Raw genomic sequence first — 24,267 nt, forward strand, 5'->3', positions numbered from 1 at the left:
TTCCCGGTGGCCCCGCGTCCTCGCATCCCCCTCACGTGCCCCTCTCTCTCGGTCCCCCTGCTCCCCTCCTTGCCCCGCATCGGTCCTCCCCGAAGCCCTCTGTCCCCTCAACTCCTTTCTCCCGCATCCCTCCCCTAGAGGCCCCGCATCCCTCTTCCCCGGCGCCCCTCTCCGCCCGCCCGCGCCCCCCAGCGGCCGCGGGACTCTGCGGCGGCGGCGGGGCCCTGACGTCGCCCTCCCCACGTCGCCCGCGGGCGGCCCCGGCACCCCTAACCCAGACGAGCCGAGCGTGGATTGGCCCTGAGCCGCGGGGAGTGCCCGCCCCTCGAGCCTCGGGCCAATGGGAGCCGGGGGCGGGGCCTCGGCGCAGGCGCCGGAAGCGGGGAGGCGCCGAGGGGACGTCGCGTCGCCGCGCCGGGTCTCGAGCCGCTGCCGGAGCCGCCCGACGGACCGCCGCCCCCGCCGCCGCGCTATGGCTGAGAGCGACTGGGACACCGTGACGGTGCTGCGCAAGAAGGGCCCCACGGCTGCGCAGGCCAAGTCCAAGCAGGTGCCTGGCCAGCCGGGGAGCGGCCGGGCTGGGCGGGGTGGTCCTTGGGCCGGGTCGGGGGACTGGGGCAGTGGGCGGGGACGGCAGGCGTGGGACTTCAGACACGAGATGGGGTCCGCGGCGGGAGCCGTGGGGCGGGAGCCTTGGGGACCCCGGAGAAGAGTCGGTGGGGGTAGGGACTAGGGGCAGAGGGTCAGGAGACAGGCAGGGCTGGGACAAGGGTCAGGGGTTGGAGGACAGAGCAAGAACTGGGCGCTGCAGCAGGGGACCAGGGCGGGGTCCAGGGTGGAGTTGGGGACCAGGGCGGGGACAGGTGCAAGGGCAGAGCAGAGAACCTGGGGTGAGGGTGTTGGGACCAGCGGTGGGCTAGGGGCCAGGGCCACTGGGCCCAGGCAGGGTTTTCTCCCTCCTGGCGCCTGCCAGGTTGTGCTGATATCATCAGTCAGTGGTTTGCTGCCCCCAGAACCTACCCAGGTGCAACATGGGCTGTGGGAGGTGCCGTCTGGGTCCGGGTGGCCCCAGGCTCAGGTGGCAGGTGGACCCTGCCTTTCTGACCTGCAGAGGGAGGAGATCCTGTGTTCTGAGTGGTGCTGGAGACAGGACTGGCAGGAGGTTGCTATTTTGGCTCATCCCTCCAGTAGTCATTGGTGCATCCATGTCATCCTGGAAGGGCTCTGGCTGGAGCCTTAGACACACAGTACAGGCCAGGCCTGGAAGGGCTGGGGCCTTAGTGACAGGTATTCATCATCAGTCCTGGGCTTATCAGTTGCACAGTCAACACCAAATTTACCCTTTTCTTTTCAAGGAAACTTAATAGCCCAAGCTAGGAGTCACATGAACTGTTTGGAAAGTGTCTTTGAACATACCACACTTAGAATGGCTCACAAGTTACTTCTCTGAAGCATTAAGAGATGCCTTATGTTAATGCTCAGTGACCATGGACCCTACGGAGTCACTGCTATTGGTCATGTTTCCAGGGAGACTGCAGGTTTCTGTAGGATGCGTCATCTGTCTCACTAGGAGCCAGACTCTGGGAGGAGGCTACACCAGGCCAGCAGGCATTCCTTTCTGCTTTGCAGAGTTGTTTAGTAGAGAAGTAAATCTACTTCACATATGAATTTCTGAAAAGAATCCATTAGTTTGTCTATTTTAATGCAAAAGAAGTGAGCTGTTTCTCTTAGTAGCAGTTTGAGTTGTCTATGTATTTGATTGTAGAGTGTTTGTGTACAGTGGCACCTTTGTCTTCTGGGGACATATCCTAAGGCCCTAGGGGATGCCTGAAACTGGGGAATTCTTGAAGTCTGCATTTTCTATTCATACACACTTAACAGCAGTTTAAATCTATGAATTAGGCACAGTAAGACTAATAGGTGTAGTCACGTACTGTAGTAAAAGTTACGTGAATGTGGTCATTCCACTGTGCTCACCCTCCTTGCTGGTGTGAGATGATGTAGGGCCTACGTGAGGAAAGGAGGTGAACCACAGAGACCTGTGCTGTGGCATTAGGCTACTATGTAAGGGCTACTTGAACACAAGCACCACCATGTCAATATCGTGACTGTTGACCTCAAAACCGGGGTGGCTGCTGAGTGGACAATGGGCAGGTGGCACATAGTGTGGATGTGCCAAACAGAGGGATTTGTGTCTCAGTAGGACAGAGCGCTGAGGACACGAGATTTCATCACACACTCAGAGCACTCGCAATTTAAATCTTGTGAGTTGTTTACTTCTTATGTTTTCCATGTAACATTTTGGACCGAGGTTGATCATGGGTGATTAAAACCATGGGAAGCACAGCCGTGGAGACGGGACCCGTGACAGGCTTGCACTGTTGCGCCAGCATCACAGTCAGCCTTCTAGAGCTGTTGGTGGAGTGCCGATTACTCACAGCAGCCTGCTCTGTGTGCCTGACACCACTGATGTGGTTTTGATCAGAGACCATTTTCTAACTTTCTAGGCCATCTTAGCAGCTCAGAGACGAGGAGAAGATGTGGAGACGTCCAAGAAATGTAGGTACCTGTGTCTTTACTTGCAAAATGCAGATGTGCTGCCATCTGCCATGTTGAGCAGTACAGGCACCCTATGTCAGAAGGCAGTGACTGCCAGCACTGGAGAGCTGGGGGTGGCGTGCGGTCAGCAGGACCATTACCTTCCACCCACTTCCCACTGCCAAGAGCCAGCTCTGGTAGTACATGCTATTAGGGCTGAGTTTGGGGCTGTGTCACCCTGGACCTGGGGTGCCTTTTGTTCTGGTTACTGTTCTGAAATTGCTTTTCCTTGTGTCAACTGCAATCCTTCCCTCTGCTCCACTCACACTGACCACAGGGGCTGCTGGCCAGAACAAGCAGCATTCGATCACCAAGAACACAGCCAAGCTGGACCGGGAGACAGAGGAGCTGCACCATGATAGGGTGACCCTGGAGGTGGGCAAAGTGATCCAGAGGGGCCGGCAGAGCAAGGGGCTGACACAGAAGGACCTGGCCACGGTGAGGCTCTGGCAGCGGTGGGCCTGGGAGGCCCAGAGCTGATGTTCAGCCTGGGGTGGGGCAGGCTCACCACCTGGGGTTTCTCAGGCCTTCAGTCTGGGCCTGCACCCAGAATCCTCCAGGGAAGCCGGGTCAGAGCAGCTACAGCCCCTCACGAGACCTGGCTGCTCAGGTTGGGACCTGAGCCTCCTGGGAGGTGGCTGCCCTGTGGGAGCTGCACTTGGCTCCTTAGCACATCCCATGGGGCTGATGCATTAAGCACACCTTCTCCTCAGAAAATCAATGAAAAGCCACAAGTCATCGCAGACTATGAGAGTGGACGGGCCATTCCAAATAACCAAGTTCTGGGGAAAATCGAGAGAGCCATCGGTGAGTGTCCTCTGGCTTAACCTTGGCAGGGGCAGTGCTCTCTGGGAGGGTGGTAGGCTGGGAGCACCTGGGCCCTGTCTCTGAGGTCAGGACACTATGATGCCATCCAAGACACTTGTTTCTCGAGGCCATCATGTGCTGTTTGGAGCATGGTGGGGCCCTGGGACCCAAAGAAAATAGTGATGTAAGTTCTAACCCCAGCCCCCTCTGACTGCCAGCAAGCACTGTCTCTGAGCTGAGCACAGAGGGACCGTGACCCTCTGGGATCTGCCCTCCAAGGCACTGGCCACATGCCACATTTTGCTCCACAGTGCCCCTCTGCCATAGCTGAACAGGAGGCTCTTCTGGGCTAAGACGTTAGTCCTCATCTTTCTAAATTAGCAGTTCATGCTTTTAAAAATTAGATGCAAAAACTAGTCATGCCTGTGTGCAAAGCCCTACAAGGAATGGGGCAGCCCTTTCCCCAGGCAGATCCAGGAAAATGGAGAAGGGAGCTGGGGCTTAGGGCAGAGCGGATGCCTGCTGCCAAGTAGGATTGACAGGCGGACACTCTGGAGCTGCATAGTGGTGAGCAGGCCACTGGTTTGTTGCAGGCCTCAAGCTCCGGGGGAAGGACATCGGGAAGCCCATCGAGAAGGGCCCGCGGGCGAAATGAGCACAAAGCCTCGAAACTGCGTTCCGGCTGCTCTTCTGGCTGGTTCCCCTGACCACCAGCACTGACGTGGGTCTTCTCACGTGGCAAGCGGAACATGGGGTCCGGCCTGCGGGCCCTCGACCCATACCTGCTGTCAAACAAAGCAAAACCTTGCAAAGTCCCGGCTCCTCCTGCTCCTTCTTCCCTGCCCGCCTGTGAGCGCGTGCCCGTAGCCATCGTAGCCTGGAGGCCTGGGGAGTTCGGAGGACAGGGTGCGGGGACAGCCTCCCTGTGCCGCTTTCTCTCCTGTAGCTTTAAAGAGAGGCCACTGGGCATGGGCCCTTCCTGTGGGCGTGGCCCTAGGCTCCTGCGGCCTTCAGCTTGCTCCTCCCACTGGGATGCAGTGTGGGGGACACAGACCAGCTTCACGACAGACACCCCACTGGACCTGAGGTTTAAAGGTGGGTCTCAGCGCCTGGCTATGCCCTGCTGCTGCCCCCTGCTGGCCGAGCCCTGGGGCGGACAGGAGCCCTCCTGGCTTCTTGGGCATGTGGTGTCTGTGAGGTGGGCAGGAAGGCAGCACCTGACTGCACAGTATGGGTGTCTCTGCCCTGTTGGAGGACACCCTGCGAGGCCCCAAGTCCTTGCAGTGAGGCCAAGCTGAGTGGAGGACCAGAGCTTTGGAAGCCACCCTGGGGTTATAGGTGCCAGCTTAACTTCATTAGGACCACAGCCCTGTATGGGCATACCAAGTCTGTTCACACACCTGCATGCAGGATCACCTTCCCCTTAGGCCAAAGGTCAAAAGGCAGCTTCTCTGGGTCCTGCTTAGGTTTTATGGGAACTCTGCATGTCCTCAGCTTTACCACCTGCAACCCAGGATTGCTTAGACCTTTATCTTGGGCAGCGGGCACAGGGGACTTCCTGCCGTAGGTTGTGGGGAGCTCTGGTGGACGGGTTGTTCCTCTGTACTAAGACAACTGCATGTCACCATGTCCAGTGTGCTTTAGCCCTCAGTGTCCCTGTTGCATGTGACTCTCATCCTGGCTGGATGCAGAGCCACCCCAGAGGCAGAGGCTAGAGGGCAGAGCAGGTGGGGCCCCTACAGACCATGGGGCCTTGGGCCTGCCCGATCCGAGTAGTGGCTCCAGTTCCTGAGGGGCTGCCCCCATCACGTGAGGCACAACAGAAAGAGTGAGTCATTTTTGGTCCTGAGCGCATGGATGAGCCACAGTCCCCAAACATGTTCCCTGGTTCTCTTCAGCCCTGTCTGGAACCCTGAGGAGGGCCACTCACCCAGTGGCCAGAAAAACACAGATGCGCTGGTCTCAGCCTGAAAGGCTGGGCTGTCCTCAGACTGAACATTTATTCATGGGGCAAGCACCCTGAGGGTACAAGTGGGCAGTCGCTGGACAGGAGGGCTGTGGAAGCTCTGTCCTCTGAGTCCCCACAGCCTGGACCAGCCTGGGGCGGGGCGAGGTGCCTGGTGATGGAGTGGGTCCAACCTGGGGCCGAGGTCTGAGGGTATCCTGTCTGGGATGGTCTACGAGCTGCTGGTGGCAGGTGCTGGGAGGGTGACTCCATCCTGGGAAGGAGGGAGGAGCCTGGTGATGGCCACTGTGAGAGGCAGGGCCAGCAGAGGGCACTGCAGGCTGGGACAGGTGGGGCTCTCTCCTGCCCACCACTGCTGCCTGCTCTGCTGCCAGTGAGCCCAGAGGCAGAGCTGGGCTCACGCACACCTGGGGGTCCTACCGCGTTGAAGAGGATGTTGTCGAAGCCAGCGGCCGCCGCACCCTCACCACTCCAGAAGGGGCAGCCCCCCTTCTTCTGCAGCCAGTGGCGTCCCCCGAGTCCAAGCAGCACCAGGAGCATGAGGAAGAGCAGGGCCCCCCCAATCATGGCCGGCACCGTCACGGATGCTGTCGAGTCCCCTGTGGGCCAGAGGGCACTGAGCCCTTCACCTCGCCGCCCCCCATGCCAGAGGGTGAGACAAATCCTGGGGCTGCCGACCCTTCGTCCTGCCGGCCTGGGCTCACCCCTTCACACGAGAGCATGCAGATGGTGTCTGCACAGGCTGCAGCTCGGGCTGGGGGCCCTGGCCCTGAGCCGAACCCCACTTCCTCACTGATGAATGGCAGCTGCAGCTGTGCCAAGGACAGGCCCAGCTGTGGGCCCTGCCAGGCCCCGGCAGCCCTTCAGGACTGGCACTGCCAATGGGCACAGGGAGTGCAGGTCCCATAGGACAGGACCTGAGGGTCAGTGGGGCAGGGTGGGGAGGGCACAGGGTTGGGCTGGGTCCTGGGCTGGGTGCTGGGTGCCAGCAGCCATTTGGGCTAGCAGCTGGCTGACGGGGGCTCCTCGGAGCTGCTCCAGCCTCGACCCCGTGCTTACCCTGACTAGACGCAGGCTGCTGGCAATGCTGCCCCGCCTGGTACTCCACGTCGTCCAGAGCGATGGGCCCCAAAGCCGGCTGGCCACCCAGAGTGGCTTCAAACACGATCTGATAGGGAAGGGACAGGGTGAGGACCTGGAGGGGAAGGGGGAGGCAGCCCCGCCGCAGTGCCTGACGTCTCACCTGGAACTCCTCGGCGCTGGCCACCTCCACCTGGACTTCCAGCCACTGGTGCCGCAGGCGTCCGCCTTCACCCCACACAGCCAGCTGGCCCTGGGCACTGCTCAGGAGCACCCGCAACTCACCCTTGTCTGGAAGTGGGGGCTGGGTGTCATGCATGCCTGGCTGGTGTGAAATGGAGGCCTGGACTTCACCCTGACCCCTGCTCCACACCCAGGCACCCCTAGGCCCAGCCCGACTTACAGAAGTGCTCGGGAAATCCCATGTGGTACCAGAAGCGGAGGCAGGAAGCCCCGGTGGCTGGCAGAGGCTCGCTGCGCAGCCAGGCCACCTGGCCCCCCGGACCCAGCACACCGGTTTCGAAAAAGGCAAAGTGGCCTGGAAATAAGAGGCAGGGTGCCAAACTGCCCGCTTGTCCTACCTGTGGTCTTTGGCCTGAGGGAAGTAGAGCAGACTGTGCCACGTGGAGTCATGGCAGAGTGGCGGTGTGGCTTGGTAGTCACTGCCCCAGTTTGGTCCCCTGTTCCGGCCAGTACGCACCTGCTTCTGTGCCTAGGGTGTGGTCCACAGTGGGCAGTGGGTAGCGGGAGGGGGTGTCGCCACCACTCCAGTCCCAGCTGTACCTGCCCAGGCCAGGCCAGGCCAGGTGGCTCCAGCCACACAGGCCGGATTCAAAATCACAGGACCCTGCAAGAACCAACGGGTGAGCAGAGCTGCCCCCCAGGGAGAGGCAGACGGGCACCACCCTCAGGCCACAGCAGAGTTCCCACCTGGCCGAGGGCAGGGCCCATCCTGAAGGGAAAGGTCGTCCAGTGCGATGTAGGAGTGGTCCACGCCTGCAGCCAGAGCCTCGAACACCACCTGCAGGGGCAGGCCAGGCACCCTGCAGCCTGACCAGGCAGCTCTCAGGGGAAGAAGGACTCCCTGCCCGTGAGCCCAGGCACTCACCCTCCAGGCCTGCCCAGCCTGCACATCCACGCTGCCCAGGCGCCAGGTAAGCCCACCATGGCCACCAACACTGAACACCTGGCGCCTCCTGCCCTCGTCCACGTGGACCCGCAGGGTGCCTGCCACACCAGGGCCAGCCCAGGTCAGCAGCAGTAGGGAAAGATCCACACAGCGCCCCAGGTCCGCACAGGGCCTGCGGGACACCTGCCCAGCATGGAGCCCCAGGCCCTCCCACAGCTCCTCACCTGGGTTGTGGAGGCTCAGGTGGTACCAAAAGCTCAGGCAGGTGGGCTGGGCCAGAGGCCTATGCTCCTCCGAGGTCAGGAAGGCCACGTGGCCCTGAGGCAGTGTGTCTGGGCTTGTGTCCACCACCATGTAGTACCCTGGGAGGGGCCAGCCTCAGCCTGCCTGCCCCGGCTGGGGTTGGCCCTCCACCCTCCCCTTGCCAGCACAGACCTTGGGCTGTCTCTGTGGTGTGGTCTGTCCGGGGACCCCAGCGGACAGGGCCTGAGGCGCTGGCTTGGCGCCTCCACAGGCCCTGTCCTCCAGTGGAGAAGCCACAGGCAGAGTCCTCAAAGGAGCAGTGCCTGGGCGCCCAGCAGGGCCCGGGCCGCACAGCCACGTCGTCCAGCCCCATGGTGCCATGGTACCCATCACGAAGGCCCTCGAACAGCAGCTGGGGGCAGAGGGAGTTGGCTGGCTGGGGCCAGCCCCCTGCCCCCCACCCCCAGTGCCAGGCTTACCTGGAACCTGGTGCCGGGTTCTAGCTGGTGGTGGAGAGTGGCCCAAGCCTGGTGCCAGCGGTTACCATGGGTGCCTGACCGGGACCACAGCAGCGTGTTCTCCTCTCTGTCCCTCCTCATGATCAGGCGCAAGGTTCCTGCAGGGTGGTGGGTTTGCAGGGACCAGCCCCAACTGCTAATCCCCAAGGCCCCAGTGGGCACCAAGCACTTCTTGGACCCCCAGGCATCCATGAGGCCCTGCCAGCTCCCAGGCTCACCAATTTGGGGTCCATACAGGTAATACCAGAAGCTGAGACACTCCTTCGGGGTTGCCGGGGTCTGGGGCCCTGTGAGCAAGTGGGCACCATGGCCACGGGCAGGGGGGTCTGTGGGGTCCAGGAGCATGAAGAAGCCTACAGGAGAGGCACAGGCTGGGCTGCAGAGATGGCCCCCAGGTCGAAGGGTCCCCCAGGCCCAAGAGTCCTCTAACCTTGGCCAGTAGTGTGGTCATACCCAGGGCCATGACTCTGTATCCGACGCCAGTGGGCATCTGTGAAGTGGCCCGTGTGCCAGCCGCAGGTGTCCCGCTCAAAGTTACAGGAGACCTCTGGGGGCAGGGCAGGGTCAGCATGCCATCCACCCACACATCCCTCCTGAGCCCTGGGTGGGTAGAGGCTCTGGGGGTCCCAGAGGCGTGCTGGGAGTCCCCTGGTGGGGTCGAGATGTGGACAGGAGAGACCTCTGTCTTTCTCGGTGGTCGCTGTGGGGCTGCAGTCCCTCATGGTCACGTTGTCCACCCCAGCCCCCTGCTGGCCAGGACTGTCCCAGTCCACGAGGCTGACAAGCTCCAGCTTCAGCATGGTAGAGGGAAGGGACTTTTAAGTCAGGGGCAGGCCTGTGCCCACCCCTCACCTGGGCTACCCTCCTCACCCGGAATGGCCGGTGGTGTGCTCCAAGAAGGACCTTGTCCACTGTCCAGCCCTCTGTGCTGCTGCTTGGAGCCTGCCACACCAGCTCCCGGGAGTTACCCTCCAGCACCAGCAGAGCCAGGAAGCCTGGCAGAAGGCGTCACGGTGGCTGAGCCTTCCTCAGACCCTCCCTCCACGTAGGGGTATCTTGGGACTGGGCAGGGGGCTTCAGGTGGGCAGTACCTTGGGGGTGACTGTGGAAGTAGTAAGCCATGTGGAATTCACAGTTGGGGCCTGAGGGGCCCAGGGTGGGTGTGAGGGCCCGGGCCTCAGCCCTCAGCTGCCCCCAGGCCCTCTGTAGAGACAGGAAGTGCCCTGGGGAAGGCAAGGCCCTCAAAGTCCTGTTCTTTCCAGGCCACCCCTCTGTTGTTCAAGGACCCCCAATTCGGAGGCCACTCTGGTGAAGAAGGACCCCTGGGGACTCTGGGCCTCACCAGCAGCAGCCCCGCCAGCGTCCCTGCCAGGCCCCCTGCCTTCCTGGGCGGCGACCCGCTGCCACTGCAGCCGCCCCACACTGGCGTCCTCCCAGCCCCCGGCAGTGGCCGCCTCGAAGTCCGTGGTGCCTGCAAAGCAGCAGAAGCAAAGGGAGGGCCCATGACCGCGAGTGCCCACCTTCTCTGGGCCCCTGCCAGGCAGGCTTCTGCCGAAGTTCCCTACCACACTCCTGCTCGTCCTCGCCCTCCGGGCACTGCTCCTGGAAGTCACACAGCTGCTCCGGGGGCACACACAGGTCCCCACAGGGAAGCTGTCCCAGCTCACAGACCTCCCAGGGACGCAGGCTGGACAACTGGGGCTGGAGGGCCTGGGCCCAGGGTCCTGGAGGCAGTGACTGCAGGGCAGACCACTCTGTGGGGCAGGGCTGGGTTCAGGTGGGGGCTGGGGACACTGTGCTTCTCTTGGGCAGGCCAGGGGAGGGGTTTGGGCAGGTCACCTGGAGATACTCTGCAGTGGTCCGACAGGATGAGGTCGTCCAGGCCCACCACGCCTCCTGGACCTGTTTCCCCAGCCAGGAGGATCTGAAGGCAGGGGTGCTCAGGGACACTGCAGGCCCCTCGGTGCTCCCTGGGGTCTGCTATGGGACACCCACTCCAGGTGCATGTGCTACTTGGGCTTTGTAAGTGGCTGGACACCCCTCCCAGGGCTCCTTGGACACTACTCCTTGTGACCACCCAGCCACCACCCGGCCAGCCTCACCCGGAAGGGATGGGCACTCCTGATGTCAATCCGGTCTCGCACCCACGCTGCTCCTAGCTGTCCACGGCGCCTCCGCAGGAGGACAGGGTCCTGAGGGGCACTGGACCCCTGCATCTGCAGGAGCAGCTGGAGGCAGCCAGCCTCAGAGCCATGCAGGTAGTAGTAGAAGACGAGCTGGGAGTGACCCCAAGGCGGTCAGCGGCCCTGCAGCACCCAGGCAACCAGGACAGGTGAACCTGCATGTGCTTCCCTCCCGTCTCACCGAACAGTTGTGGGAGCCTGAGGCTTGAAACTCAGGGCTGGAGAGGACAGCAGGGGTGCCAGACTTGGCCACAGAGACTAGGAAAGTGCCTGCGGGAGACAGCAGGTGTGGGCCAGCACTGCTGGGCAGTACCAAGGCAGACAGAGCCGTGGTCAGGGTTCTTATGGGCCTCACCCTGTGCACTGTTCCGGCTGTGATCTCGGTTTGGCCAGGCCAGGTCCTCAGGGCCTCCAGCACTGTGGTTCCGGGCCCAGCCCTCTGAGTGGTTCCATGAACCCAGGCCTGACTCAAAGTCAGTAGCCATGTGGTGGCCTTGGGTAGGGGTGGGGCCGTTAGGGCCTCCTGCAGCCACATGGCCAGCCCCAGGTGGCACTGGCTACCCCACCTCCAGAATGACCATGTCAAGGGACATCCTCCCAGAACAGCCCTCAGTGTCTCTCAAGGACCCTGGAGCTCAGGTCCCTCCTCCCAGTCTCACTCTGCTGCCCAGCCCAGCCCTGATGGCCCTGGCCTCACTGCAGGCGAGCGGGTCTTCATCCGAGCCGTCCCCACAGTTGTCCTCCCCGTCGCACAGCTGGTGGGGCTCTATGCAGGCCTGGTTCTGGCAGTGGTGGTGCCCCAGGGGGCAGCTGGCCTGGGGAGCTGAGGCCAAGACCCCAGAGTGAGGGGGCAGGCTGGGGAAGACCAAGGTAGGCTGCGCAGGGGGTAGGTGGTGAGGGCCCCGGGTGGAGAAGGCTGGCGCAGGGCCTTACCAGGCAGCCCACAGCCCCAGAACCCCACATCATCCACGGCCACAGCTCCCCTGTGTGTGGCATTTCGGGTAGCAGAGAAGGTCACCTGAAGAGAGCAGGGGTCCTTAGGGCCCGCCCAGGTCCAGGCCTCCCCACTGCCCCCGGCCAGCTACAGTACTCCAGCTCACTTGGAAGTCGCCCTGGATGCGGCCAGTGGTCACCACTAGCTCCTGCCAGCTGGGGCCCCAGGGTCCGGCACTCTTCCACAGGGTCAGCGTCTCTTTTCGGTGGGTCAGCTCCAGGCGCAGCTCAGCCACATCTACAGCAATCGTGGGGGGCCTGGAGCAGCCGCAGCCCTGCACTACCCAGCCCATGCCTGCCAACTATGCCCGGGTTGCCCTCCTCTGGGGAACCCTCCAGTCTCCTTCTCCAGAGCCGCCCTTCCCTGGATCTCAGGGGTCCTGGGCACACACCTCCCGAGGCTGCGTGGTACCAGAGCCTCAGCTCACAGGTGGGGGCTGCCTCTCGCAGGGCGGGGGAGCGCAGGGCTGCTGTGGACGCCTCCTTCCCACGGTGGAGTCCCACAGCCATGTACCAGCCTGGCCCGGGGGCCGGGGGAGAGGTCAGGAGGAGGGCAGCGGGCTGGGAGGGAGGGCAGGGGGTGCACAGAGACTTGCGGGGCCCTCACCCAGGTCAGTTCCAAGTGTGTGGTCAGAGTGAGGCCCAGGGCCCTCCAGCACAGCCCCTGCCCGGTCTCGGAGCCAGCTGTAGCCCGAAGTGCTGATATCCTGCCAGCCACAGGCATCCTGCTCAAAGTCGCAGGTGAAAGGGGTGCCCGGGACGGGCGAGGCCCCGTGGTGCCCTGGGAGAGTGGGTGGTCACATGTCTGCCCCAGTCCTGTCCCTGCCCACCTGCCCGGCCCCAGCTCACCACACTGAGCCTCGTCTGAGCAGTCGTTGCAGTCACACACAAAGTTGCACATGGCCTCACTGGGGCTCCTGCAGTGGCCAGGGAACCAGGCCCTGCCTGGGGACCATGCTGCTGGCAGAATGACAGCCAAGTGGGAGCAGGGACGGCAACTGGCCATCCCACTTTGCCCAGGAGTATCTAATTTTAGCACTGGAAGTCCATGGACCTGAGCAGCCCAGGACACTGGGTACCCAAATTCAGGGCTCAGACTCAGGCAGGAAGGGCCCTGGGATCTACGGAGAACTGTCACTGGGAATTCCATGTCAGGAGCAAACAGAGCACCTCCCCGTGCTCCTAGCCTTGTGGAGGCTGGCCAAGCAGAGGCTGCGGGGCAGAATGTGGGCACGCACACGGAATGGGCCTTCAAAGAGGGACACCCCTGGGGAAGGACAGGAATCCACGCCACCCGGAAAAGAACTGGAGGGGCCCCAGGAGGGTGTCCCCCAAGGGGACACACCAGCGGGTGACCAGGTGTCCCCCACAGGTCTGGTCACCCGAGGTGGCAGAGCTGGGCAGGTGCGCGGTGAGGGCCCAGGCCTCTCCTCAGGCGGGCAGGCTGCCATCCTCAAGGGGCTTTGGCATCAGCACTAGCACAGCACCTGTTGCCAGCAGGCAGCCAGGCAGCAGGCTCAGTGCAGCCAGCTGACTCACCCACAAGCAGGACCAGGACAGGCAGGAGGGGGTCTGGAGGTTGCATGGCCAGGCTGAAGGGAGTGAGGCCCAGTGGCAGAGGCTGAGCAGCCTGGTGGGGACTTTGTCCAGTTATCAGTCTGCAGTGGCCCCACAGGCTGACTTGGCTCCAGCCAAGGGGCCCAGTCCCTTTTGTGCCTCTAGGCCCTTGGGAGGGCCCCACCCAATAGTGATGGGCCAAGCATCTAGCTATAAAAGTGCCCTCAGGAGGGCCCCTGGACCCCCACCCAGGGTCAGCTCCCACTCGCCTGGCTCTTTCTGACCAAAGGTCGGGCCATCCTGTGCACCTGCTCAGACCTGCCTAGCAGAGGTTCCTGCTGGCTTACAGGGTGGGGCAGGGAATCCCACCAGCAGGGCTCTGTACAGCAGCGTTGGGTGCAGAAATCACCGTGGCTTCTCTCATGGGGCCTCTGGCCCTACCTTGGTCCAGGTCCAGGTCCAGGTCAAGATCAAGGCAGCCCACCCCAATAGCTACATATAGGATTCCAACATGTATACCCCAGAACCTACCCAGTGTTCTCCACCTTGAAGGACAGAACAAGCCCAGTATGAGGGTGTAAGGTTCTCCTCTCCCTCCTGCCCCACATGTGGCTCAGGTTGTGAACTCCTACGTGGCCATGTTCTCATCTTTCAAAACTGCCGAGCCAGGCGCAGTGGGGCATGCCTTGTAATCCCTGCTATTTAGGAGGCTGAGTCAGGAGGCTGGCCTGGAGGAGACCTGTCTCAAAATAAAATGAAAGGGCGGGGGTCGTGGCTCAGTGGTGGAGTGCTTGCCTAGCATGAGTGAGGCACTGGGTTCAATTCTCAGCACTGCACATAAATAAACAAGTCAAATAAATGTCCATTGGCAAACTAAAAAAAAAAAAAAAAAAATTAGAAAATAAAAATAAAATGAAAAACAAAACTGTCCACACTGTCCTGAGCAGCACAGGCCAGGCGGCTGGTACCAGGGGCAGGGTTCCTGTGAGCCCAGAACTTCTGGTTCTTTAAGAAGCAGACTGACAGCTGGGGCAGGAGGGCACCACGACTGTGAGGAGCATAGCTCTGCCTGACCTATTGCGGTGTGGCCTCAGGGCTCCTGCCGGGGCCTCAGTCTGCTGGTCTGTGAAGTGTCCCCACAAGGCCTGCATGGAAAGGTGGCTTGAGGGCCTAACTGTAGGACCTGCCAGCTCCAGCCCTGGCTTACCCCAGCACCCACCGTCACTGCACACTGCATCCTACTGTGCCCAGGTGCCCTAGGGCAGGTGCCAAGATCCTGAGGGTGTGAGAGTGTCCAGGAGAGGGGGCTCCAAAAGCTGGAAGCCCTGGCCTGGTCAGAGTGAATGGAACTCAGTAGTGGTCTGTGTGTGGCCACAGAACTCAACCCTGAAAGCAAAGGCTATGGATCACACCACCTGTGTCCTCGGCTGGCAGTCCCGTTGGCCACACAAGAAGCCTCAAAGGTGGGCCCAAGGGCCTGTGACAGCCAACATCAGCTGGCCAGGACCGTGGCCACTGGATCCCTCCTGCCTGGAACCTTGGGCTAAGCTCTGGGAAGGGGCCCTTGTGTATCTCAGGCCTTGCCTGCCATGAGGGACCAGGTACTGACTCCTTGTGCAAGGCCTTGTGGGGCCTCCTCCCAGGTGTCCTTGGGGATAGTAGTTGCACAGGAGCAATCAGACCATAAACGGCAGTACCCCAGGGCCCCTTATCAGACCCAAGGGGCTAAGAGTGTACTGCCACTCCCTGGGGCCTCCAGAGGCCAAGTAGAGGGGTCCCAGGTTATGATCAAAGGGCAGGAAGCCAAGACACAGGAACTGCAAGACATACCAAGCTTTTAATTTCCACAAGCCAGGTTGGTCTGGCCTCTGAGGCTCAGAGGGCTGGCACATTGCCAAGAAATGCAGAGGAAAAGGGCTGGGCCAACCTCTCAGGAGGGACCCCAGCAAGGACAGAGTCCGCAGGTGGGGCTTGGCCTTAGTAGCCATCATCGGCCCAGGTGACCTCGTAGTCAGGATACTTGGCCTTGATCTTCTCAGTTGAGACGGAGTGCTGGGCCCGACCGTAGCCCTGGAAAGGTGACAGCTACTAGCTCCACCTGGCCCTTGGCTCTGGGAGTCCAGCCAGGCCAAGAGTGGGCTTGGAAGGGGTACTAAACCCACCACCTGACTGTCTTGAGCACACACAGGTGGGGCACAGAGAGCTCCAGAAGTGAGCTTGTGGGCTGAGTTCCACCCTAGCAGTGACTGCCCCAAAGAGCCAGGTCAGGGAGAGACCCACATTCTCTGCATCCAAGGCAACTGGCCTCCCACCCCCAGTGCCACCTGCAGAATGTTGGGTATCCTTAGGCCCTTGAAAGAGAGAGAGAGGGTTCTGCACTCACTGGGAGGATTCAGGTGGCCTGCAAGGCAAGTCAGCCCGTTCTGTGTGGGGTCAAATGGTCAGGGGCAGGCAGAGGAGGGGCAGCTTTGTAGCCAGGACAGGGACCTCCAGCAGGGCTCACCATGGAGTAGCCATAGACGTGAATCTTCTTGTCCTGGCTCTGGTGAGAGATGCGCCCACCCCCCAGGCACTCGCAGTCATAGCCCTTCTTCTGCAGTTCGCCAGATACTTTGTCGTAGATGTCGGCTGGGATGTGCAGAACGGTTTCAAGAGTGCCCAGGTTGCCCCTGGGGGCCAGCTCTGAGCAGGCCCTTCCCCAGTGGAGAGGAAGCCCCTCCCGGCTGGCACTGGGATGGAGGCTTCAATGGGATGCTCCCGGGGCGAGCGCTGGGGCCAGGGGTCGGGCCACGGCACCCCTTCCCAATCAGGACCCCGACTTCTCTAGGCGCAGGTGCAGGACCAGGCCCACCAGGAACCGCAGCCACTCCGGCCCCGCCCACAGCCCCTCCGGCCCCGCCCACAGGCTCGCCCCGCCCTCACCGTGGTACTCGGCCCACTTGTAGCCTCGCACGATCTCCTTGCACTCCCCGGCCGGAGCCCCGGAGGGCTGTGCTGAGTGCACCCGGACCAGCACGTACTTGAAGACGCCGTCCGAATCGATGTCCACTTCAGGAATCTGTGCGAGGTCCGCCGCCGCCATCTTCTCCGGAGAGCCAAGCCCCCGCGCCGCGGCACCTTCTCCCACCCGACCCGGGGCTGTGCCGAGTGCTGGAGGCGGGCTGTGACAGCTGTGGCCAATCCCGTGGGGGGATGCTGGCTGAGGCCCCGAGCCTCAGCCAGTCGTACCGCCAGCCTGCGGCGCGGACTGGCCAATCGCAGTGCAGTATCTTGCAGCCTTGCGACCACGCTGCCGCACTTAAAGGGAGCGTGGACTAGGAAAACGGGCAGTGATTACGGGCAGCCAACGCAAAAGTTCCTTGCCACTGGGGTTGGGGACAGGCACCTTGGGAGGGGGAGAGTTACGTGGCCCGTGAGGCGCAGGGCAGGAGGCCCAGGGGCGCGCCCCGGGATCCCCCCCAGCTCCCAGTGCCACCCTCCCCGAGCACCCCGCCACGCCCGAGGGTCGCACCTCACCGGCGGAGGCCTCCCTCTCTGAGCGCCCCCCACCCACCGTGACCGGGGACCTCTCTCCCCCGACACTCACAAAGAGGCAGCAGCAACTACATTCAAGTTCTACTTTACTTGGTTCGCAAGCGCTCGCCCTCTGGAAACGATTCCCGTCCAGGGGCGTACCTGCCGGCCCTCAGGCGTGGAGCCGAATGTCGAGGTCCCGGGGCCGGGGCGCGGCGGCGATTGCAGCAAGCGGGACGCCGGGCCGGTGCAAACTCGCAGGCCCAGGCGGGGGCTCGGGGTGTTGGGGTGGAAACACCGTTGGTGGCGAGAGCAGGGCGCGGAGGCAGGGCTCAGTTTATCGCACTTAATGCCCCCTCCCCCGCTCCTAAGGGGCTAAGGGATTCATGAGGGCCCTTGCACAGCACCTGGCCTCATCTCCTCTATGTCATATGACCTTCCTTGGAGCCCGTTGCGGAACACGATGTGTAAAGGGAGAGGTGGGGAGCGGACCCGGCGGAGGGCCGCCTCAGCGTGCGCTCCCCATAGCGTACCAAGCTGGTGGTGCAGCCAGAGCGAGAGCCGCTGGGACCTGTGTGCAATCAAAGGATCTGACCCCGGGGCTTGTCACGTAGCTCGGTAGCTCCTCGGTTGGAACTCTGTTGGCCTGCTAACCCTCTCCTGCTCTTTCTCTGCCCAGCAAGTAACTGGAGACTTTCCCGGACCTTCCTGGTCCTTCCTTTGGAAGGGGATAGGTGCGGCTTCCTGGAAGGCCTCTGTGCTATCTTCCCAGCTGGTCCATCCTATGCACATGCTTCTGGGCTCTTGCCGGATTAGGGCCTGCCTTTGCATGCCCACCACCATGTTCTATCCTGGCACCTGTCTAGGGCCACCTTGTTGGGAACGGGCAGACCCCTGGCCCTCACCAAGCCTGATACCAGCTCTGGCAGATGCCCACACTCACTCTGCTTTTCCTGCCCAAGGTCCCCTCTGGCTGGGGGGCTTGCCCTTGGCCTCTGAGTATCCAACCCCTCCTGCAGGGCCTAGACCAAGGTGGCCAGAGGTGAGAGACTGCAGGATGGGCAGCACCTTGGAGTCTGGCTCTGTCCTCTGGGGCTCAGGCTCCAAACAGGGAGGCGCTGGCCCTGCCCACCACCTACCTGGCACTCACACATGGCTTTCTCGCTTGGGACACAGATGCACAATGGCTAACCAGGGTGTCTTCCAGAGAGAAAGGCCTCTGAGGGAGTCGCAACCCAGAGACGGGGTGAGCTTAAAGCGACTGTACTAGGCTTTGGTCAACACAGGCTCCTGGACCATGGGGGAGGAGGAAGCAGGGGCTTCATTAGAGCCCCACAGGGGATATGGATCCATTTGCATGGGTCGGGTCTGTGCAGTAGTGACCCTCAGCAAGAAGGCAGAGCCTGGCGGTCCTCGGGCCCACCCCACCTCCCAGCGGGGAGCACCGAGGGCGAGGACCGGTTTCTGTGGGGCCCGAGGGCTGGCTGTGGGAGGTGGGAACTGGGCAGCCCAGTGAATTGTTGCGCAGAAAGGAAGAGTTGGGAGAGCACAATGGGTGCAGGAAAACGAGGGAAGCTAGGAGCGGGGAATTTGTCGGGGCAGGGCTTAGGAGAAGAGGCGTGAGGGGCTGGTCTGGCCCTGGACGGATTGAGTGAGCTGGGCGGGGCTCGGGGGCGGTCCTGAGTGGACCGGGCGGGGCTTGAGTGGGCTAGGCAAGGGCTCTGGTCAGGGCTTGGGTCTGGTTGCCTCACGCCTCACATGATGTCGTCCAGCAGATTGGCGCTGGCCACCCAGTCCAGCGCGCGTGGCTCGGAAGCGGCCATGATCATGCACATGAAGGGGCGGCCTGTGCGCCGGTCTGTGGGGTAGATGGTGGTGGGTGTGAAGCGTCGGTTGGCCTCGACGAACTCGCAGAGCTGCTCATAGACGCGCGGGAACTCGTGGCGCAGGAATACGCCGCGCAGCCGCAACTCGCGTTGGATGTGGATGAAGGCCACCTCACGCGCGCGCCGGCCCGCTTCGCCTTCCTGGTCCAGGCCCGCCGTGCCTGGTGGCGGTGTCAGAATCAATGTTTCCATGTCCGGCTCCCGACCCCGCGCGGGGGGTGGCCTCGCCGGGCTGCCTGCAGCCAGTGCCACCTTGGCGAACTTACGCACGGTGGGCCCAGTGCTGCGCGGCGCGGGCGCCGGCCGAGCGGGCGCGCCCGGGGGCGCGGTGCCAGGACCTACCGCCACCGACACACTGAGCAGGAAACATTCGGCCGGCTCATAGAGCCGCCCTGCGGCCGCCAGCTCTCGCGCATAGCTGCCTAGGGGCGCTGCGTGTGTAGCCAGCTCGCGCAGCGACAGGTAAGTGGGCGACAACAGCAGCCCTTCAAGACCGAAGCGCAGGAAGTTGTCGGCGGAGCCGGGACTCGGGAAGCCCAGGAAGAGCACGCCTCGGCCGCGCGACAGGAAGCCCACACGAGCGATGCGCGAGAAGGCGCGATGCACCGGGCCGCTGTCGCGGCAGAACTGAAGCACGTGGCGGCACACGCTGCCTACGCGGCCGTACACGCAGTGCGCCTTGTGTGCGTCCCAGTCCTCGCGGCGGCACAGGCGCGAGCAGTAGTAAGTGTAGCAACTGTGGCAGGACTTGAAGTAGAGGCAGGCATTGAACATGGTTTCCGTGCGCCGGCAGCGCGCGTTGGAGCAGGTCATCAAGTCGTCCTCGTCCGCGCTGGGTTCTGGAGATCCACTGGCCGCCTCCCCAGGGCCTGCAGGCTCCTCAACGCTTCCAGCCGAGGCTGGGGGCGAGCGCGGTGGCGCCAGAGCCGGGGCTCCAGGGCCCGCGGATCGTGAGTCCAGTAAGCTGTGGCGCAGCTGACGGCCCAGTCCCTCGGCCGACGGCTCTGGGGCTTGGCCGGCAGGTGGCCTCGAGTCGATGACCAGATCGGTGATGAGCTCGTCCAGCTGCTCTAGGCTGCGCTGGCGGCCAGAGGTGGGGCCCGTGGGAGCCACCGACGCGGGCACACGCGGCCGGCCTCCCGGCAGCTCCCAGCCCCTGGCAGTCGGGCGCTCGGCGGCGCGCAGGTCGTTATCGGTGATGGTGATCTCCGGAGTGACGTACCAGTTGCGGCCCAGGCCTTCCCCCATGCGGCCCTTCTCGGACAGCGAGGTCTCAGACAGCGATAGCGCCGCGTAGCGTCTGGGTGAGGTGGATAAGTTCACTACTACTGGCGGACGCCGGCCTTCCGGTGATGCGCCCAGCTGCTCCCGCACCTCCCGCCCTAGCAGGTTCTCATAGCTGCGGCCTCGGCCCAGGGGGTCCTCCCGGCGGGACCCTGGTGCCAGGATGTTGTCCCATGAGCGCGAGTAGTGGCGGCTGTCGGTGGCCAGACGGGGTGGACTGGTGCCGGTGCCGCCATGCCAGGAGGCCAGCAGCGGACCCGGGACCGAGGGAGGCACCACCTGCAATGTGCGGTAAGGCCGAGGGCCCCAGTCGGCCCAGGCCGAGCTGTTGCGTGGGTGCGGGTAAGTCCGAGCTAGGACGTCGCGCTCGCGGTACCTCCCGAAGTCCTCTGTGTAGAAGGTGTGGGCCCGGGGATCCTCAGGGACATAGCGGGGACCAAAGGGCAATCCATAGGCCCTGGGGGCCTCCCCGTAGTAGGAGCGGGAGGGCGGTTCCTGGATTGGGAAAGTGCGCACTTCTCCATAGTAGCCGCCCCCACGCCTCGGACTGGGCCCCCGGGTCTCCTCGGTCGGGTAGGGCCTAGGGCAGTAGCCATCGAAGGGAGGACCGGGACTGGCCGGAAATCCTCCTGTATAGCCCTCGGGCTCCTCGGTGTAGAAGAATTGTGTGGGGCCTGGAGGCGTGGCGAAGGGCTGACTGCGGCGCTCGGAATAATCCCGAGGCCCAGGCAGGGGACCGTCGCAGTACAGCGCCCGGGGGTCCGCACAGTACAAGTCACTCGGAGTCGGGGTACGCGAAAGCGCCACGTGGCGGGGCCCCGGCACCGTAAGGCCATGGAACTGCGGGGCCGCACGGACCCAGGACGCGGCGTCCACCGGCCCGCAAGGTCGCGAACTCCGGGAGGCGTGCTGCAGCACAGCATCATCTGGCTTGATGTCCAGACGGCAGCGGACATGGGGGACAGGCCCCGTGGGGGGCTCTGGTGGCGCGCAGCGGCCAGGGGCGGCACACAGGGGCGCGATGCGGCCAGGGCCGCTCCGTTGTGGCTGCAGCTTAATAGGATGCAGCTCGTTGGCGAGCGCGCGCAGCGCGGGGTACGCGGGCTCTCGGCGAGGCGACCCCTCTACTCGCACGGCTCGCTGAGTTTCCCGGCCTCGGCGCTGCAGCACCGGCGGCGAGGTGGGCGCAGGTGCCAGGCCCGGGGGCGCGCGGGGCGCGCTCTTGGAGCGGGCGCGGCGCCGAGGCTCGCCTTCTCGGGGCCGCGCGCGCGGAGCGGCAGGCTCTGGGGGTGGAGGCTCCGGGTGGGCCTCCATGGCCGGCCCGTCCAGCGCCTCCAGGAAATCGAAGCTGCGACAGTGGCGCTTGTTGAAAGGCGCGGGCGCAGCGGGCCGGGCCACGGATCGCTCACATGGCTGGCGCCTGGACGCGGGCCCCGGCGCCGCCACCTTGATGTCCTGGTACACGGTCGACACCAGCAGGTCCGGTGGGTCCGTGCGGGTCATCTTAAAAGACGTCCCCAGGCTGGCGGCTCCAGCTCACGCGGCCTTTTGGGGCTTTAGCCCTGGGGGGAGACGCGGGTCAGGGCAGCCCCCTCTGCAACCCAGGCCCCTTACCCTCCCACCCCACGCCCTGGCCCGGCTTACCTGGGGCGCAGGGGGTGAAGCAACCCTGGCTGCAGGCCTTTGCCAAGGCCGCAGGCGCTTGCTCCATGCCGGCTTTAGAGGTACCCATGCTGACCTCAGAGATTCCTGCAGATGGGGGTGGGCCAGGTCAGCCTGAAGGGCTTAGTCTGCAGTGGTCCAGGCCTTCCTGTCCCTAGGCAGGATTCCTCCCTACACTTGTGACCGGCTGGGCAGGTTTGGGTGGAACAGAACCCCCTTTCCTGGCAGACCAGGAAGGTGGATAGGAGAGTGGGGAAGTGGTCCTCAGGCTGCTGCCCTCTGGTGTCCACAACTGGAATGATGGGACTCATTTCAGATTTAGATTGATTTACAGGTGTACATTGGTTTACAATGCCCACTGCCGAGTGACCCTTTTGCTTGTGCAAAGTCAGAGGGCGAGTCCTGGACCCTAGTCTTACCCAGTCCTACAGAAAGTCTCAGGTATCCCCACTAGCCTGCTGACTAGGCTGAGCACAGAACCCCTCCCCCAGGGCTTCAAGGACTGGGGACACTTGACTGTATTCAAAGCCATCTCCTCAACTCTGAGTGTCACCCAGGCCAGAAAAAAGCCCCCAGAGAGCGTGCCTATGCCTCCTCTGACCGCAGCTGTCTTGGGGTGGCTGAAACTCACCAAGCTTGATGGGGCAGGCAAGGAAGGCTGAAGATCGGCCCCTGCCAGTTTTGCATAAGTGCACATGGACACTGCTCGGTGTGTACATGGCAACCTCAAAGTCAGGCCCAGTCCACGGGCCATGTGCTTATGGTGCCCCTCTTCCTCAGCTGTGAACTAGCACACCAGGCCAGGAGGCTGCCAGCTGCGGGGGGGGCAGGGTGGAGGGCGGGGAAAGCTCCCCCACTGCCTCCCAGGACAGGGTCCTCCCCCCTCCTCCCTCCACTCCGGAAGGCTCCATGGAAACCTATGGTTCTTTAGCCCCTGAGCTGTGGGCTGGGCTGGGTCCAGGCTCAGGTTCAGATGTGGGCCACCAGGGCCTCCAGGTCCCTAGTGCCTGAGGCTGGCTGGGAAGGGGTTCAGAAAGAGATGACAGTCCCCCTCCTCCTACCCAGCACCCCTCTGGGGGCATCTGCTCCAGGGTAAGCTGGGGGAATTCAGGGGACTGACCATGCCCTCACCTGGCAGGACTGTAGGTGGACAGGCTGTTCAGGGTCAACTGTGTCCCAGCTGGGCATCGGCTTTCTGCTTGTAGGGCTGCTTTTGGGTTGGGGCTGCTTTTTGGTCATGGCCACTAAGTCCAGTCTATGGCCCCATCCCAGGCTAATGCCCACCCTGGTCGGACCCCTCTTTCATCCTAAGCTCAAGCCAGGCCAGAATCTGGGCTGGATGACAGGGTGTGAGGCTCCGCCCCAGGGAGGTGACAGCCGGCTTTGCCAGCTGCGGTTGTCAGGACCTGGACTCTGTGACACCCCCTCCCTGTGGGGATGGGGTGGTGTTGGGCAACTCCAGGACCTAGGTCTTCTGGAGTCCACATGGATGACAAGCAGCCTTCTTTACCTCCAGCCCTGCCCCGGCCTGTCCTGGAGCAGCCATCGCAGGGACCTATCCTGTGTTGCTTGGGGGCAGGGATGGCCCGTCCTTTCAGGTAGTTCCTGCCTGACAACAGTATGTTGGGCAGCTCACCCTGGCCTCTTACCTGGTTGTTGCTCCAATCCTGGGTGGGCTGCACAAACCCAAGCGAGTCCTCTGTATCCCCCGCACTGCTGCGCCCAGGCACCGGCAGAAGCTTCCAGGCAGCAGCGCTGATCCTGGCCTGACCGCTCAGTGCTGCCCCCAATGGCAGCCAAGGGGGCAGCACTTAAAGGGACCGCACCTGATGGGGGCTGTGCAGCAGGGCTGGGGCCGACTGGTTTGTTCTGGCTCTGCTTTGGGGCTTTGGAGAGCACATAGTGAAGGGTCCCTGCAGCATTCCTAAAATATGGGTCTTGGGGGTCCTGAATCATGCCCAGAGAGCAGCAGCCCGATGTTCTCACTAGCCTCCAGCCTCACCTCCAGGGCATCTGCACAAGTTGTTGGCAGCTTGGCAGAGCCTCAGGTTCAGGACCTGGAGGAGCCCCAAGCCCTGGCCTCATTGCAGACTGGTCAGGGGCTCCCAGAATGCACATCTCCGGTTGGGCCCAGGCAGGAGCAGATGGGTGACTCCCTGCCCCGTCAGTCTCCCCAGGTGCTGTCCATTTTGGAGATTGAGGTGCCAAAATCTCAGCAGGTATCTGGAGCCAGATGGCTCACTCAGTCCAGAGTGGGCCCTTGGCTTTGGGTCTGGGCCAGCGGGCTGCCACTGCCCACTGCCCACTGGGAAGGTCTGCACATAACTCACTCTTCAGCCACATGACCCTGTCCTCCCTCCAATCCTGCCAGCCTCATGCCCAGAGTGCCAAGCCCTGGACACTTCCAGCTGGGTGGAAAGACTCTTCTACTGAGGGGAGATTAAGTGCCCTGTCCTGTTTAATGGGGGGACGGGGGGGGGGCTGCTGAGGCCCCCACCACAGTGCTGTGTGGTCCTGGGAAAATTCATTTGCTGTGGACCTGTCCCACATCAGGCCCTCACAGGCTGTGGGCCACAAGACCAGGTTCTAAGGCCAGCTGATTTCTGGCACAGGCCTGCTCAGTGGCCAACTGTCCTGTACCTTTAGGACATACTGCACCCTGGCAGGAATTCAAAGGGAGAAGACTTTGGGGACTTGGGACAGGTGGCCTGGCTTACCACATGGGCAGGAGATGCTGCATTGTGCCCCGCCCCTAATGTCACCAGCATGCAGCTCTGCCTGCTGGCCCCTGGAGGACTCCATGGCAACATCCTGTGGTGGGCGGGGGCTGGATGCTGCCGGTTACTGG

The 24,267-nt window shown here is 62.9% G+C and overlaps 4 protein-coding genes across 13 annotated transcripts; 1 reads left to right on the top strand and 3 right to left on the bottom strand.

Annotated features, from left to right (window-relative positions):
- The first annotated feature begins 366 nt into the window (after positions 1 to 366).
- Edf1 (endothelial differentiation related factor 1) lies at positions 367 to 4,220 on the top strand. The gene is made up of 5 exons (XM_047525061.1): positions 367 to 550; positions 2,508 to 2,559; positions 2,876 to 3,036; positions 3,312 to 3,405; positions 3,999 to 4,220. Exons 1-5 carry the CDS (start codon positions 473 to 475, stop codon positions 4,058 to 4,060), a joined length of 447 nt encoding a protein of 148 aa, XP_047381017.1. The 5' UTR covers positions 367 to 472; the 3' UTR covers positions 4,061 to 4,220.
- A 1,166-nt stretch (positions 4,221 to 5,386) lies between these two features.
- Positions 5,387 to 12,917, bottom strand: Mamdc4 (MAM domain containing 4). Of its 7 annotated transcripts, none has more exons than XM_047524851.1 (28): positions 12,367 to 12,913; positions 12,125 to 12,298; positions 11,910 to 12,035; positions 11,625 to 11,755; positions 11,458 to 11,542; positions 11,222 to 11,347; positions 10,880 to 11,017; positions 10,706 to 10,794; positions 10,444 to 10,617; positions 10,181 to 10,265; positions 9,907 to 10,095; positions 9,684 to 9,812; positions 9,433 to 9,564; positions 9,212 to 9,336; positions 9,021 to 9,132; positions 8,772 to 8,888; positions 8,560 to 8,694; positions 8,303 to 8,439; positions 8,016 to 8,235; positions 7,805 to 7,942; positions 7,560 to 7,678; positions 7,382 to 7,472; positions 7,152 to 7,298; positions 6,855 to 6,989; positions 6,615 to 6,742; positions 6,431 to 6,539; positions 5,779 to 5,970; positions 5,387 to 5,624 (listed from the first exon to the last, which is right to left on the bottom strand). In XM_047524851.1, exons 1-28 carry the CDS (start codon positions 12,665 to 12,667, stop codon positions 5,392 to 5,394), a joined length of 4,017 nt encoding a protein of 1,338 aa, XP_047380807.1. In that variant the 5' UTR covers positions 12,668 to 12,913; the 3' UTR covers positions 5,387 to 5,391. The 7 variants fall into 7 exon arrangements, with proteins under 7 accessions (XP_047380807.1, XP_047380811.1, XP_047380805.1 ...); XM_047524856.1 differs by having other exon boundaries at positions 5,450 to 5,624; positions 5,792 to 5,970; positions 12,367 to 12,908; XM_047524855.1 differs by lacking the exon at positions 7,560 to 7,678 and having other exon boundaries at positions 7,382 to 7,501; positions 12,367 to 12,914.
- A 750-nt stretch (positions 12,918 to 13,667) lies between these two features.
- Positions 13,668 to 16,175, bottom strand: Phpt1 (phosphohistidine phosphatase 1). Of its 2 annotated transcripts, XR_007104982.1 has the most exons (4): positions 15,997 to 16,175; positions 15,578 to 15,702; positions 14,905 to 15,144; positions 13,668 to 13,813 (listed from the first exon to the last, which is right to left on the bottom strand). XR_007104982.1 is itself a non-coding variant. In XM_047524858.1 (3 exons), exons 1-3 carry the CDS (start codon positions 16,154 to 16,156, stop codon positions 15,052 to 15,054), a joined length of 378 nt encoding a protein of 125 aa, XP_047380814.1. In that variant the 5' UTR covers positions 16,157 to 16,175; the 3' UTR covers positions 14,893 to 15,051. The 2 variants fall into 2 exon arrangements, 1 of the variants encoding a protein (XP_047380814.1); XM_047524858.1 differs by lacking the exon at positions 13,668 to 13,813 and having other exon boundaries at positions 14,893 to 15,144.
- A 141-nt stretch (positions 16,176 to 16,316) lies between these two features.
- Positions 16,317 to 23,385, bottom strand: Ajm1 (apical junction component 1 homolog). Of its 3 annotated transcripts, none has more exons than XR_007104980.1 (4): positions 23,069 to 23,385; positions 21,402 to 21,506; positions 16,661 to 21,319; positions 16,317 to 16,459 (listed from the first exon to the last, which is right to left on the bottom strand). XR_007104980.1 is itself a non-coding variant. In XM_047524857.1 (3 exons), exon 3 carries the CDS (start codon positions 21,258 to 21,260, stop codon positions 18,342 to 18,344), a length of 2,919 nt encoding a protein of 972 aa, XP_047380813.1. In that variant the 5' UTR covers positions 21,261 to 21,319; positions 21,402 to 21,506; positions 23,069 to 23,385; the 3' UTR covers positions 16,645 to 18,341. The 3 variants fall into 3 exon arrangements, 1 of the variants encoding a protein (XP_047380813.1); XR_007104981.1 differs by having other exon boundaries at positions 16,321 to 16,459; positions 16,750 to 21,319; XM_047524857.1 differs by lacking the exon at positions 16,317 to 16,459 and having other exon boundaries at positions 16,645 to 21,319.
- Between the last annotated feature and the right edge of the window lie 882 nt (positions 23,386 to 24,267).

This window comes from Sciurus carolinensis, chromosome 14 (genome assembly GCF_902686445.1).
Source record: "Sciurus carolinensis chromosome 14, mSciCar1.2, whole genome shotgun sequence".
Classification (NCBI taxonomy): Eukaryota; Metazoa; Chordata; class Mammalia; order Rodentia; family Sciuridae; genus Sciurus; species Sciurus carolinensis.

Excerpts from the sequence above, each read along its gene's own strand:
- Edf1 (XM_047525061.1), top strand. The coding sequence starts at position 473 with ATGGCTGAGAGCGACTGGGACACCGTGACGGTGCTGCGCAAGAAGGGC. Across the intron at positions 2,560-2,875 it reads TGTGGAGACGTCCAAGAAAT|GGGCTGCTGGCCAGAACAAG; the intron begins GTAGGTACCTGT and ends CACTGACCACAG. Across the intron at positions 3,037-3,311 it reads CACAGAAGGACCTGGCCACG|AAAATCAATGAAAAGCCACA; the intron begins GTGAGGCTCTGG and ends CCTTCTCCTCAG.
- Mamdc4 (XM_047524849.1), bottom strand. The coding sequence starts at position 12,667 with ATGGAATTCCCAGTGACAGTTCTCCGTAGATCCCAGGGCCCTTCCTGC. Across the intron at positions 8,889-9,020 it reads GACCACCGAGAAAGACAGAG|AGGTCTCCTGTAACTTTGAG; the intron begins GTCTCTCCTGTC and ends CCCTGCCCCCAG. Across the intron at positions 7,943-8,015 it reads CACCACAGAGACAGCCCAAG|GGTACTACATGGTGGTGGAC; the intron begins GTCTGTGCTGGC and ends GGCCCCTCCCAG.
- Phpt1 (XM_047524858.1), bottom strand. The coding sequence starts at position 16,156 with ATGGCGGCGGCGGACCTCGCACAGATTCCTGAAGTGGACATCGATTCG. Across the intron at positions 15,703-15,996 it reads CAAGTGGGCCGAGTACCACG|CCGACATCTACGACAAAGTA; the intron begins GTGAGGGCGGGG and ends TGCACATCCCAG. Across the intron at positions 15,145-15,577 it reads ACGTCTATGGCTACTCCATG|GGCTACGGTCGGGCCCAGCA; the intron begins GTGAGCCCTGCT and ends TCACCTTTCCAG.
- Ajm1 (XM_047524857.1), bottom strand. The coding sequence starts at position 21,260 with ATGACCCGCACGGACCCACCGGACCTGCTGGTGTCGACCGTGTACCAG.